At 39.8% G+C, this 14768-nt stretch overlaps 3 protein-coding genes across 9 annotated transcripts in view; 2 read left to right on the forward strand and 1 right to left on the reverse strand.

The window, feature by feature from the left end:
* N4BP2L2 (NEDD4 binding protein 2 like 2) overlaps positions 1-6610 on the forward strand; it is a 107712-nt gene extending 101102 nt beyond the window's left edge. For 3 of the 4 annotated variants that reach the window (XM_032403219.1, XM_032403220.1, XM_032403222.1), the window contains one exon: positions 4111-6610. The gene's annotated coding sequence lies outside the window, so the exon portion shown is untranslated. The remainder of the gene's footprint in view (positions 1-4110) is intronic. The other variant, XM_032403221.1, reaches the window with a different exon arrangement.
* N4BP2L1 (NEDD4 binding protein 2 like 1) overlaps positions 1-9942 on the forward strand; it is a 29681-nt gene extending 19739 nt beyond the window's left edge. Inside the window, exons 2-5 of one of the 4 annotated variants that reach the window (XM_032403225.1) lie at positions 4111-4238; positions 4547-4635; positions 6534-6728; positions 7696-7844. In XM_032403225.1, coding sequence (XP_032259116.1) covers positions 4111-4238; positions 4547-4635; positions 6534-6728; positions 7696-7752 — 469 coding nt within the window. In that variant the 3' untranslated portion in view covers positions 7753-7844. Of the gene's footprint in view, positions 1-4110; positions 4239-4546; positions 4636-6533; positions 6729-7695 lie in introns of all 4 variants that reach the window. The other 3 variants (XM_032403227.1, XM_032403224.1, XM_032403228.1) reach the window with 3 other exon arrangements.
* A 1400-nt stretch (positions 9943-11342) lies between these two features.
* BRCA2 (BRCA2 DNA repair associated) overlaps positions 11343-14768 on the reverse strand; it is a 60771-nt gene continuing 57345 nt past the window's right edge. The window contains exons 26-27 of the mRNA XM_032403229.1: positions 13241-13387; positions 11343-12117 (exon numbers count right to left, since the gene is read on the reverse strand). Of these exons, the coding sequence (XP_032259120.1) occupies positions 11479-12117; positions 13241-13387 (786 nt within the window). The 3' untranslated portion in view covers positions 11343-11478. The remainder of the gene's footprint in view (positions 12118-13240; positions 13388-14768) is intronic.

The raw sequence follows: 14768 nt of genomic DNA on the forward strand, positions 1-14768 counted from the left end.
CAGTTCTTACATAGCTAGGAGAGCTTTTATTGTCCTGCAGATTCCAGATGCTACTGTACCTGCCAGTGCTAATTTAACATTGAGCTGAAGATAAACACAAGGTTTTGAAAGGAATGATCATTCAGGAAGATCATACAAACCTCCTACTCCCCCTAGCCTCCCCAGGATCCGTGAGAGCTGTAAAGGTGAAAAACACTCATATTTTTGCATGCCTGTTGGTTAGGAGGACCAGTTAGGCTACAGTCAGATATCTCTTAGGGAATGATGAGCAGGTGGTCTAGCCCCATGATGGCCCTGAACAATTTAACTTTTACTCTAAGGCAGAATTTTACAATTAAGGAGGGCAGTAGTTTCTTTGTTGTGTGTGTGTGTGTTCTTTTCTTTCTTTTTTTTTTTAAGATTTTATTTATTCATTTGAGAGAGAGACAGAGAGAGCACACAAGCAGGGGGAGAGGCAGAGGGAGAAGCAGGCTCCCCGCTGAGCCAGCCAGGAGCCTGCTGTGGGGCTCGATCCCAGGACCTGGAGATCATGACCTGAGCCGAAGGCAAACACCCAATCATCTGAGCCACCCAGGCGCCCCTGTGCTTTGTTTTCTAAAAGGAAATAGGATTGAAATAAAATGTGAATTGGATACTCATGTCTTAAAGCTTTTTTTAAAGGAAACATTAGAGAGTGAGAATATTAACTTCCACTAGATAACATAAGCCATAAAGAGGAAAACAAGAGTAGACAAGCCTATGTACAGGAGAAGAAAAATTCAACTCTGAAAATGGTAAAAGACCACAACGAAACCTATGAATGGCAGACTTAATGGGAAAACAAACGAGATTTAGAAGGGATATCAAATCTGGGACCAAAAAGAAGGAAAAAAAAAAAACTCTTGGAACCAATATCCATAACTTTGCTTAACTTAGTATATACAAAGATAAGGAAAGTAAGTTATACACTGCTATTTAACCTCTGAATGCAGCTTTCATTATTTAGACTAGGTAACACTGATGAAAATACTTTAGAAACTGTAAAATATTCACAAATATAAAATACACATGCACTTAGTGCTGCCTTTAGATTTTTTTCTAAGGTGTCATCATAATAATTGTTTGCCTTGGAGGTTAAAGTTTGGACTTACGATTTGGGCTTTTCAGTTTGAGTATCTTTAAAGTCAAATAAAAGACATGTATATGGAAACGAGGCAGATTTGTTTCATCAAATCTCCTTTATACTTTTGTGTCACAGTGTATGTGTGGTAGAGTTTAAGTGGCTACATTTCCTTGCCACCTCTCCCGTGGTTTAGTTCCCTCCCCTTTCACTGGGGGCCAGCACAGCGACTTGCTTTGACCAGCAGAACGTGGTGGAAGCCTAGCAGCTTGCACTCCTGCCCTCTGAACTTCTGCGGTTGGTGAAGAGGCCCGGGTTAACCGCCCTGAGGCTGAGAGACCACAGGGGCTGAGAGGCGGGCCGGCAGTCAGCAGACTCGTCAATGGAGGAGGCCCGCGGAGACCACTCAGCCCCTCCCCTGTCAGAGGATTGTGGCTGCAGGAACGATCCCAGGCAGGTCCCAGGCAGGATGGGCAGGACAGCCCCCATGTGCCCAACCCAAACTCCCGATCCATGAACTCAGTTCATTACCTTTCCTGACAACAGGCTTCCTGGGATGGGAGCACCATCATGAATCACTTTGATCATCTGTTCCCACTTTAAACACCCCACATCCCTTTGGTGATCTCTTCTCATCTCACACGGTTTCCATGCTTTTCAGACCTTACACTGACCTGGTCACTCTTCTCTGGACATAGTCCAGCTTGCCAAATCTCTCTTTACATTGTGTAGCACTCAGAATGGAAAACCGCTGCAAATACGATTTGCCCCTTTTACTCGCTCTGGTTTTTACCTAGAGCTCCTTTCTCATAACAAGCCCCCGAAGCAGGAGCTTTACCTCTTGTGCTTTTAACCCCCTCCCCCAGCGGCGGAATTTTCTCATGTCTCAGGATCCAAGTCCACTGGTGTCGCCTTTATAATGCTTCCCTGTCTGAACTTGTTCCCGACCCCAAAGTCTCTTGTCCTTCATCCGTACCCCTCTTTACACTGAGTGTTAAGTCCGCTGTGTCTGGCTCCTTGGCTAGGCTCTGAATTCCTTGAAAACAGCTATTTTGTTTTCTTTTTGTACCTTAACACTTCACCCAGTACTTGGCATATATTAAATGCTTAGTAAATGTTTAATGAGTTGGATAATTATCTAATATTCTCTGGGTATTAAAATACATTATCTTCTTGTCTACATTTTTCCACAAGGCCATTAAGAGAGACCATCAGATTCCTGTCTAAATCAAGATGTAAGATTATGTCCATTGAATTTTTCCCTGTTTACCAACTCAGCCCATCAGCTATGATGCTGCTTTCTTTTTGAATGCTCTCAAGCCTGCTGAAGAATTCTGACAGAGATGTTTGTTTGTTTCCTGTTTCTGGAATGTGTTCACTCATTCTTGAACATTGAGGCATTTGCTTTATTTTGGTTTTTCATCTCTTTCATTCACAGCCATACGAATTCACTTGCAGTAATTTCAAGATTACATACACACTCCGGCGTATTTTACTACTGTGGCACATCAACAGTTGGGGTTGGTAAATTTGATCTCATGCGTTATAACTATTAATACAATAATAGTACTTTACACTGTTAAAGTGCCTCACTATTTGCAAAATGTTTCCCCAGATCTGATCTCATCCGCACTTCAGTCAAATGATAGGTAGGTGGGTAGGTAGTGATGCTTATCTGTGGTTTTCGGTCAGGGAAATAGCTTAGAGAGAGAGGTCACCTGACTGGGTATGGAAGAGTCAAGAATTGAACCCAAGCCTTTCAGAACAATTTAGAAGCTTGTTTAGGATCTGGGCTCTGGTGCCTTAGGCGCATTCTGCTCAGTCCTGATTAAAGAGAGCTTTTCTCACGGAGAAGGACAAACACACACCACCAGTTGAACAGCTCTGCTTTCTCCTTGCATTTCCTGTTCTTGTCATTCTCCAACCTTTTTTCCTCCAAGCTTTTTCCTTTTTATTCTCCCCCACCCGCTTTGTGTTCTGAGCATACCCGTTGGGTCATATGTTCTGCTTGCCTGCGGAATTTGTTTTGGTGCCGCAGGGACAAAGGAAAGAAACGGACACTCGTGTCGGGCGCTGCACCCGTGATTATCCCCATGTTATCGGATCAGTGTGGTGACCTAGCAGGACAGGTGAAATCATCCTTCGTTTCTACAGATGACGAGAGGAGGCTCAGTGATTTACCCAGTTACTACCTACCTTCGCATCCATCTTCTCCCCCCAAGTTGTCTGAATAAGGATTTCAAGTGGAAATATCTGCCCCTGGAAGTGATTTTGTGCAGAATTTAATATGCTTTTTTGTTGGTTTTGTTTTGTTTTAAAGGGGGCACTCCATGATGTTTTCCTTTTTTCTGTGATATTTTCATATTTCGAGAGTGTGGGAGTAGTTTAAGAAGTCCTGGGGAAGGCCGGCTGTACCTCTTGTCTTCCAGTGTGCTTGTTCCCATTTGGTGTAGGTCACTGTTAAGATGTAAACTGTTACCTGGATGAGGGTTGCATGCACATGCAGCCCTTCTATCCACCTCTCATACCTCAGCAAGAACTAGTGTCTCAGATGGGTCATTACAGAGACCAGAGCTCCAAGGAGCTGGGACCCGGGACAGGTGAGAGATGGAGGGGAGGGCCGGGCTGCCGCCTGGGGGCCGGCAGCGGGGGCGGGTCTGGGGGGGGTGCACTGGTGCATCCCTGCACAACAGGCAATGAGGACTAGTGCCCACGAGGAGGCTGTCGTCACGCCTTCTCCTAACCTCTCGATCTAGAGTCAGTCTTGGTGCTGCGGAAGTCAATGCGGTGACCACACTTCTGAGTTTTAGGAGTTGGGCCGCACACACAGCCTCCTGTGGAGGACTGGTACCTTCTAGAGATGGTAAGCGTCTCTCTCCTTAAATTGAATTTCAACAACACGCAACTGGTGGCCTCATAATTACAAACTGCTAAATGTTAGAGATGGAAGGAAATAATCTATAATGGCTGTGATTAGTCATAAAGCAATCTCTTATTTCCCCACTTTCTAGACAATTGCAACACGACTTTCCCAGGGCCCTGATTTTCAGCACGGATGATTTCTTCTTCAGGGAAGACGGTGCCTATGAGTTCAATCCTGACTTCCTGGAGGAAGCGCATGAGTGGAACCAGAAAAGAGGTGACAAATTCCTTTCCAAATTCCCCGGGAAATCCTATCATGCACATAGATAGTAGCTGCTGCAGAATGAATACGTTTTCTAGAAGGAGCGTAATCGAAAGTTCTGCCATTTCCCCCCCTAAACAGAATGTCAGAGCATAACCTTCCTAGATTCCAGGAAAAAGAAAATGATTGGTAATGGGTTCTGAAATATGTGGCACTAAAGTTGTGTAATGAGGACAGCTGTGATAAAAAATAACAAAATATGGAGTACGCTCACTCTTCTGATTGTTGCATGTTGTTCACTGTTCTGTAACATTGTGTTGCAGCCAGAAAAGCAATGAGGAATGGCATATCCCCCATTATTATTGATAATACCAACCTCCACGCCTGGGAAATGAAGCCCTATGCAGTCATGGTAGGAAGAAGCATCATTCCGAATTTTCAGTTACGGACATTTTGTGAGAAAGTTGCAACATTTGTTCTTTCCTCTTCTTCTGATCTGCCATGATCTCATCTTTATTAATCGTAGCTCTCTCAGGGCGCAGGTAAAGAGGTTTAATTTTAGTGTTTCTCGGTTGTTCAATGGCTGAAATTCGCTGAGATGCTAATTATCACCTCAGGGTACATTTTTAAATTGTCCTTGGTCTGAATTCTTGATAGTTTTTCTGTCTTGATTGTTTTCCCAAGGGGAGACATACATGCCCAGGAGCGCCCTCTGAGACTTGCACAGAAGCACTGGTTGGACGACGCTACTAGCCGAGTGGTTGATAATAATAAGACCTTTCTGTCTTTGGCAAGCCAGGGATTTCAGTGCTGGGTGGTACTGGTGCGGGAGAGTCTGGGCAACTTTTTTTTTTGGTTTAAAAACAGATTGAGAATTAGCACTGTAACCCTATTAGGATATTAGAATATAAATATACAAAGATAACAACTCGGCTCTCTATTGTCAGAATAGGAAAGAACAGTAAGATGAATAAAACATTGTGCATATTTTTAATTTTGAAATATGTCTGATTATTTTTCAGACATATTTCATCTCTTATGGTAATAAATTTTCACTTCCTATTGGGTATATAGACAGGAGAAAAGATCCTGAAACACACAGGGCAGGAAGAAGACAGCTGAGTAGTCTGATTTTGTCACACACAATCCCCACTTGGCTAACTGTAAAAGGAATATCTCCAAAACGGGGCTTGTGACTTCTTTTTAATTTGGGGGCAAACTAGCTTCCATACAGGTGCGCTTTTCTCGAACTGTACGTCCATCAGGTTTACTTGGGCCCAGCCTGTGGGACTTTGGGTTCGCGAGTAGGAAGGAATGAAAATCAGCTTTGTGGTTACTTCAGTTCATGGACCAAGAGTCCACTTGGGAGAGAAATGAACAGGGACATGAATAGTCTAATCAAGGCACAACTCAAAACCAAGAGTTAGCGGGAGAGTGGCTTAAGGGAAGATATTTTACTTTTTTATTTTTTATTATCTGGAATGTACAATCTTTTTCAGCCATCCACAGCTATTAGTAAGACCCAGAAATTAGATATTTTCCACTTACGATATTAGAATCCTTCTCTAATTAGAGGGGTCCATCTCAAGAATGAAGAGGAAATCTTTTTACTTTGCTCTTTTCATTCTGTATTTTAGAACACAATAAACAATAGTGATTATAAAGTTCAGATTTTGAGATAAAAAAAGTAGTAGCCAATTTATGAATGCAAAGAATATCTGGATGTTTATATGGAAACTGTAATCATTTTCTAAACTCGAGGAAAATGGGGCACAGTGCACTGGGCCAAACTGTGTTGCATCAGAGGGGAAAGCTCCCTTTGGTGGGAAGAGTTTGTAAAGAGTATGGGAAAATCACTTTTATTTCATAAGCTCTGTTCCTGTGGCACCCTGACTTTCTAACCAAGGTGTGAGGGATGGGACAGGGCATTTGACAGAAGAAACTCTATGATAATCATATAAGGGACTTTGAGAAGCCACTGAATGTATTTCTCATACCTGTGAATAGGATATTTAAAACTAGTCCAGCTATCTATTTTTTAAAAATGTCCCAAAACAAAGAACCTTTATAATTTTCCTACATAGTAGATAAAATGGACCAAAATTTATCATTGGGAGCCATAATATAGTTTGAGAGTGGCTAAGCATGGAAATGAACCAACTGTACTTGTTAAGATAAACTCAGGCCTTGGATTACTGGTAAAACAGAGGAATTGTAGAAAGGATTTGTAGTAAATGTGAAATGGCAGCATAAACATTCCCAAACATACATACCATGTCTTCAATGTTTTATGTACTTTTGAAAAATCAGGCACTTGAAAATAACTATGAAGTTATATTCCGAGAACCTGACACTCGCTGGAAATTCAACGTTCAAGAGTTAGCAAGGTACTTCTTTGTTTTTCTAGTTCCTCATTATGTATCCTGCTATTTTCAGGTATTTCAGACCGAACAAAAGAATCTTTTCAGGCTGGAAATGGACATGGTAGTTTTCAGGCCAGAAATGGTAATTCTTGGAAATTGATAACTTTGGAATTATTAATGTGAAGACTTTAGTTTTGGGTCAGTTTTCTAATATAATGCTAAATGCTAAACCTTGGCTTGGACTTGGTCCTTTTAAAGGACACATTTAACTTTCTGCTGAAATGCTTCTTCATTAATGAGCGTTTGAAAGCACTTTTCTCTGCATGGGATTGCACATATCAGTGGTGTTTCTGCATTTAGGCTAAATCTTTAAAGATCTTTAGATGTTGAACAGTCTGTGGTTCATTTATGGTCTAGATGCTGCTTCTAATTTATAAAGCAATACATGTCCAAGTAATACTAACTTGTTGACTGAGTGCATGAGTTCTGATATTCACTATCTGTGTTACTAGATAATGCCAGCGATTTAAAGTAACCAGTGAGATCAGAATTTACTTTTTAGGAATAAGGCTAGTTCATTCTATGGTTATAAGCAGAAAGCGTTTCCAAAGTGGGTCTGTGGCCCACCCCCATCAGGATTGCCTGAGGGGGTTGTTGAAATCCTAGTTCATGGGCCCCATTCCATCGTGGGGAATCTCTGGTAATTGCATTTTGAACTATATCCCCAGTGGATTCTCATGCCCACTTGAATTTAAGATTATTTTAATTAGCATCTAGAAGTACCTAGGACTGACTGACATGAATCGGTTATAGAGATATGCATGATTAACAGGCAAATATATAATAAAAAGACCTCACGGTGTTTTTTTACGTCTTGAGGCACAGAATTGAGACTTCCAGAAACAAAGCATCTGTGAAGGTCTTGCTCTTTGCTAGGCTCAAGGCAGCATGCAAAACAGGAGTGGAGCCTGAAAGAGAACTCCTTAAGGAGACCTCACGCTTCTGTGAGAGTTAAATCCTGAGACAAGGGAGTGCATCTCTAAGTAAAATGCAAGTAATTCCTTTTGATAGGCTGCCTTAAGTAAATGTTTGCATTTGTTCCCACGCAGAAGAAACATTCATGGAGTCCCAAGAGAAAAAATACACCGAATGAAGGAGCGGTATGAACACGATGTTACCTTTCACAGCGTGCTTCACGCCGAAAAGCCCAGCAGAATGAACAGAAACCAGGACAGGAATAACGCGTCCCCTTCCAACGGCGCACGATACTGGAATCCCTATGCAGAGTTTCCCAACCGGAGGGCTCCTGGGGGCTTCACAAACGAGGGCTCCTGTAACAGAAGAGGCGGTTGTCACCATGGATATTAGAAGCCTATCTTACAGGCATTCGAAATTTTCCTAAATCAGTTTTTACTGCCAATTTTGGTATTTGTTCTTTGTTCGGTTTTTGTCAAAGCTCTAATTCCAGTGTAAATAGTTGGACCTGAAAGTTTTTGAGCAGAAGCCATTATACTTCATCTTTGCCGAGCATTTGTTAAAGTGATCCTGTATGCATGGTCCGACGCTGGGAATTCGGCCGATTTGATTGTAAACAGTCTCTTTCTCTAGGGAAGCCAGAGATTGGAAACTGAAACCTGAGAACGTACCCAAGCACGGAAGCAGTCACCTAAGTCCAATATGTAGAAGCTTTAGTACCACTTTCTCTGAAGGAATCTATTTTTCCAGGAAATTCATCTCCATCAGGAAAGTTGGAAAGGTGGGGGAGAAGTGGGAGGCAGGAAAAATGTTAGTGCCATTGCTACTCTGAGAATCTGTGTATCCTCAAAATGTGCGAGGTGTGGCTGTCACGATGATACTGATTTTCCTTTAAAAAGCACATGCCAGAGAGCGTACACCTAAGGGAATGTTGTCCTTCGAAGTAGACACTTGGGGAATTACTCCTTTATTCTAGTGATGTGTTATTGTTAAAAAGGTCTGTCGGATCCTTCTTTTAAAAATTTTTTTAGAGACAGCAGAGCAAGAGAGCGAGAGTCGGGGAGAGGGAGAGAGGATCCTAGGCAGGCTCCTCGCTCAGCATGGAGCCCACTGCGGGGCTCGTTCTCACGACCCTGAGATATGACCCGAGCTGAAATCAAGAGTCAGGTGCCTGACTGACTGAACCGCCCACGCGCCCCTGTCCAATCCTTCTTAACAGCTCTACAAGCTGCTGAGGAAAATCAGTGTCATTATTTAAAGTCACATCTTGGTTTTAAATTACCACTTTATTGAATAAGTTTAACCTGACTAACTTTTGGCTGTTGTGCTAATAGTGTAAATTAAAGAAGCCTGACTTTATAAAACACCAATTTTTAAGAGAGTTAAGCAGTTTTTAAAATTATGCCTGTTAATAGACGTGTGTGATACTTGGCTGCCCAAATGTTTGGGAGTGCAAGGAATTAAACATCCCAAGATAGAAATCATACAGGGGTATGTCTAAGCCATGCCCATTGGAAGATGACCAGTCTTGGTGTTTTATGTGGCATTAAGACAATAAAGTTCTGCCACAACTCTGGAATGTCCCTCTTGTGCCGATACTGAATCTATGATTCCAAATTAAATCTCAGCAGGTTAAAATCAGATTAATTTGGTGTGAGACCATGATAAGTAAGACCATGTAGGATGTATGCTTTATTTCTTGTTGGCCAACAGCTTCTTTCTAATGTTCTGTGAAATATTATTTTAAGTGTCCTATATAATGGTGCTTTTATGGCTATTAAAAATTACATATGGTATTGCTTTCTATGAATTTGTCATTGAATCTAAACTTTTTTTGGACCAATGATATAAAAAAGTTAATCACCTAAATCCCATAGAATTCTACCATATTAAGAACCAGTTTTTCTATATCAAACTTATTTACCAGTCTCCTCTAATAGGAGACATAAAGACCAAAGCAACCTTGTATTTTACATGCTGAAATCATCTGATCTGTGCACATTAGAAAGACTCTATTACTTTAACATTTCAATACCTGACACGAGTGAAATCTTACTGCTATGTAACCAGTATGAAGTGGCCCCAGGTTTAGATCCAGAGCTTTTAAAGAGCTCAGAAGAGTAGTGTCCCTGTCTGTTTCTCTTTTTTTTTTTCTTGTATGACTCCTGAAATACTTGGTTTGGAAACATAAAAAGAATTGATTAAGTGCTGCCAGCTTTACCCAGCTAGAAGTGATCTATTTTTTCTCTTAATTCGTATGTAATTTTTTGAACACTCAACTTTAGCCTGTAGTGTTTTGTATTATTAACCTTTGCATCATTCATATAGCTGGTGTAGGGCTTTATGTACAAGATAATAGGCTCTCATTAAGTGATTGTTGAATAACACAAGTTGCTTTTACCTTTTATCCCTTATACAGTGTACCTTCTTGACTTTGAAATCATTGTCACTTCTTAGAGGATAATATCCATATATACTTAAGCTTCATAGTTTGCTTATATAGCTTTGCTATATTATTTACAACATAAAAAAAGGAGTGTGTGCATGAGATCTCTCTGTGATCTAAATGGTAATGAAGAATGGAGGAGGTACTAGCAATTCGGGTTTTCTAGGAATGAAAAAAAAAAAGGTAAAATTCTTATAATTCTTTTTGTTCACCTGAGATTCAAGTTTTATTCCCTGTTCTAGAATGGATCACTTGGAAAATGATTGGGGTGTGAAGGACCAAATTGTTTGAACAAAACTTAAATCACATATTATTAAGACTGGCAGAACACCTGAGTTAAAAAAACTGCAGAATGGACTATTTATTATGTTAATAATTTTTAGAGGAGAGAAAAATCATGGATCACAGTTATGAAAGAAAAAAACTGCTTCTTAAAAGATTTATTCTAGGATTTGAAATGTGTTTATAATTAGATTTGAAAACATGGTATTTTATATAAATTTAAGACATATTAAAAGACCTGTTTGAAGAGCTTCTCCATGCTATTAGCTCCTATTAGAACTGCATTCTCTTTTCTCTATTAAGCATAGAAAGGTAACAGATGAGAATGTCCTCTTATATTGAACTATTCCTGTCTGCCTTGGTGGTTAGAAAAAACCAGGTTTGAAGGAAGGACTTGCTGAGTCCTGTGATAGGACTAAAAATAAAGCAGGTAGAATCACAGCCAATTTGAAAGAAAGATTTTCTCTTAAGTTGCAGATGATCATTTTGTTAAAAAAACACGAACACTATGAAATCTGCTTTAAAGCATTTGCATTTTTAATTAAAATAATTCAGCGATCACACTGGAATCATAAAAAGGAATTACATTGAAGATTCTGTTTTTCTTGCAGTTATGCTGACTTAAGGTTGAAGAACTGGTCTAAGGAAAACACCACTGTTGTTTCTTACTCCCTCTGACTTTTGATCAGCATAGAACTATAAGAGAACCAACATGCGTTAAGGAAAAGTGGTTCATAGTGGGTTACCTCTGAAAAAACCAAACCAAACCAAACCAAATCACCTAAAATAGGAACTAAACTAAAAGGAATTACAGGAGTCAAAATAACTGTACTTAGAAACCTAGTTTCACTTAATTAAGGACACAATTTAAAGAGAAAGGCATGTTTACTTTGTAAAATACACCTGATCAAATCCAGTGATCAAATCCAGTCATAAAGATTTAAAGATTTTTTTTCTTGATTGGTTAGTAAATAAATATACAGTCAATTTTCGGACATGTAACTGAGATTAAAGTATATCGTTACAGAGACAGGCCAGGCGCATTCCTGAGATAGACAAGCACACAGGGAGATTTGGGACTGTGTCCTTTTTTTCTCATGCAAATCCTGATGTACTTGATGCAAATCCTGATAGGCTGAAGCTGCATTTTCTACAAATTGGAAAGGCTGAGTCAGTAACTGATTTATTGTCATTTTTGTTTTTGTCGCCTTTGCAGTCTCATAGATGCCCTTTTCACTGTACTTGCGTCCTGCACATTGGTCTCCCGCTCTTCGGTGCGGGCCTGGGGGCTCCCGCATCCTGTGACCCCAGATGCAGCAGAATGCCTTTTCTGCCTCAGAAAATTCTTTGAGCTCTCGGGAGCAGTCCTAGGGGAGTCACTGAGAGACATAAGTTGATTTTCTCCTGCCGGACCCGACAAAAGGGCTTGAGTGTTTATCAATGCGAGTTCTTCGTCTGCTATTGAATCACTTTCCAAAAGGGAAAGGTCATTAAATTTAAGTGGAGTCATCTGAGGAGAATTCAACTCTTTCTTCTTTATAGGTGTTTCGTATTTGGTGCCGCAAGCCCGTGGTGGCTGAAAGGCCTTCTGTGCAGCTGGAGAAACAAATGTACAAATGGGACTGACAGGTGGAGGTAAAGGCAGTCTACTCAAAAAATCCAAAGCTTTTCTCTTCTTGCAGCTTTTTGGGTCATCCATCTCTTTCTCCCCTTTACAATAAGACTTTGAAATCATTTGGGCTGATCCAGGTGTGGGAACAGACTTCTCTTTTGGCTTACAAAGTGATAAAGGACTCTGGTAATTCATCTCACTACTGGGAGAAGACATCTGATAAAAAGACAAAAAGCAGCCTAGATAATTATGCACTAATATATAAAACATCACCAAGTTAGCTTTTCATTAGAATTATTTTATTAAAGATTCATTTATTTTAGAGAGAGAGAAGGGGGGAGGGGCAGAGGGAAAGGGAGAGAGAGAATCTCAAGCAGACAGCCTCCCCAGAGTGTGGAGCGCGATGCAGGGCTCGATCCCAACCCTGAGATCATGACCTGAGCTGAAACCAGAGTCGGACACTTAACTGACTGAACCACGCATGCACCCCTCATTAGAAATATTTAAGCACACAAATACCACACACATTGTCACTCCCCTCATGACTCATAGGTCAGATGCTTCCAAGAGACCTTGATATGATTGTGCTCATTCCAGAAGGAAATAGTTTTGCATAAAAGGATATAAAAATGACAGGAAAAGAAAGAAGAATGAAGACTAATTGTACTAAAAGACAAAAAAGGAGGTAGGGGGACATAACTTATGCACTAATCTTTTCTTTTTCATTAACAGTTTAAACAAAGATAAGCATTTTTAACCATTTTACGAGCACAGACTGACCGGGTTCTAGTAGGTATACTTTTCTAGTTTTGTGACTTTAGGCAATTGTTCAGCCTCTCTAGGACATAGTTTCCTCATTTGTAAAATGGAGATAATTTCCATCCCATGGATCATTGTGAAGACTGAGTTAATATAGATACACCTAGCAACTGTTAGCTACTTAAGAATTAGTCATCAGCCAGTATTACAGACCTTATGGCTTGATGTGCATGTATTGTGATTTAAAGAGTTAAATCAAACTGAGCTTAGAAACAACCCTAACTGTATAGACTAGTCCTCCGAGCAAAAGGACACAAAGTATTTTCCATCACATGTACTTGCAAAGCTAAAAATGAAAGCACCTGTTTGTAAAATCTGCCCCCAAAGAACGTTACATTCTGGCTTTGATAACAAGATAGAATTTCTAGATAACCTAGACTTACAGGAGCCAGATAACAATTAACCATACTTTCTAGGTAAGTTTAATTACATTTTACCATGTTTACTAGGTATACACCAAAATATATTATTGCCTTCATTTATAGTATTTACAAAATTCCTTAAATTTACATTAACTTACCAGAAATTTATTTCCCATGCCAAGGACTGTTTGAGCAGTGTGTGGCTCTGAAGCATAGTCTTTATTCGGGGTGGACAACTTGGGAGCGTTTGCATTAAGTATATGCATAAGTTTGTTTTCTGCATCATTGCAAAACATACCAATATTCTAAGAAAATAAACAGGAAAAGCTGTTTTGTAAAATGAAAATGCACATATTCATGTTTTCAGAAAATGTTACTTTTAAAACCAGAAATAAAAGGTTCAGACCAGAAGGAAAAGAATGACACACCCCAAATTTGATAGCAATTGTCAAACCATCTGCCAGTGTAAAAATGCAAAGCCAACACAGTTGTTGGAGGGAGAGAGGGAGTCTGTATGTCAGGGAAGGAAAGAGATGGGAGAGATCTTTCCAATCATCCAGTTTAATAAGCAAGGTTTCACATGTATACTGGATTCATAGCTGGAAGACGGTCTCCAGGTCCAGCTCTATTTCCTACCTGATAGCTGTAAATCATCTAACATCTATAGAGTATGCCTTAGGTTAGTAGTAAAATGAGAGAATCACCTCATGTCTGTTCCAAGAATTAACTGAAACAATGTGTAGGCTAAACCACATAAAACTGTTGTTTAAGAAATTTCAATTGGTTAAATACCAGCAATTTTATAGGATTTAACCTAATTGATGAGAGTATTTTGTAAGACTTAAAAATGCCATGTAAATGACAGTCAGTTGTCTCTGAAGTAACCTTGAACAGTCTCAGAGAAAACCTGGATGTACTCTGTATGGGAGCCAAATAATGAATGCACCCCCCCCCCCTCCAGTTTAGGAACCAGATAAATCAGGGTGTTATTCTTCACTATGTGTACTGAGTCTTTAGGTAAAATATTACACAAACTCCTTCACATAGCTGGCTACTCTAATGCTTTTAAAACATAATTTTATTTATATATATTTTGAATAACACACATTTCAAATATTAAAGAGGCTTATCTTGAAGATTCTTTACTAGTTAGCAATTTATAAAATCCAAAATTTTATTGGAAGGCAGCACTGCAAAGTAGTTAATAGTTTGGGCTACACATTCAGATGGCTTAAGTATGAATCCTGCTTCTAACAACTTGGCTGTGTGCCTTAACCTCTCTGTTTTTCATCAGTAAAATGGAAAAAAGCTCCATACCTCATAGGGTTGGTGATAGAATTAAATGCGACAGGGTTGGAACAAGGCCTGACACACAGTAAGTACTCTAAACTTTAGCTAATATTATTACTTGCTGTTTATATAGATTTAAGGATAAAATGCATACATTATCCAGGGAAAATAAATTTCAGTGTTCTCCTATTTGGGAGTATTTCAGATCAAAGACAGATATAAACTATAAAATACTAGATATGGAGTTTAAAATGTAAATTTGGAATCTGCATGTTACTAACTAACTACACTACCAACTGCTCTGAACCATGGGCAGTTCCTGTAATTCTTGTTGGTCACATGATCTGTAGCTCTGAATGTCCTCCTCACAGGTTCCTCTCACTCGGTCCCCTCCAA

Source organism: Phoca vitulina, unplaced genomic scaffold (assembly GCF_004348235.1).
Source record: "Phoca vitulina isolate PV1807 unplaced genomic scaffold, GSC_HSeal_1.0 scaffold5, whole genome shotgun sequence".
Lineage (NCBI taxonomy): Eukaryota > Metazoa > Chordata > Mammalia > Carnivora > Phocidae > Phoca > Phoca vitulina.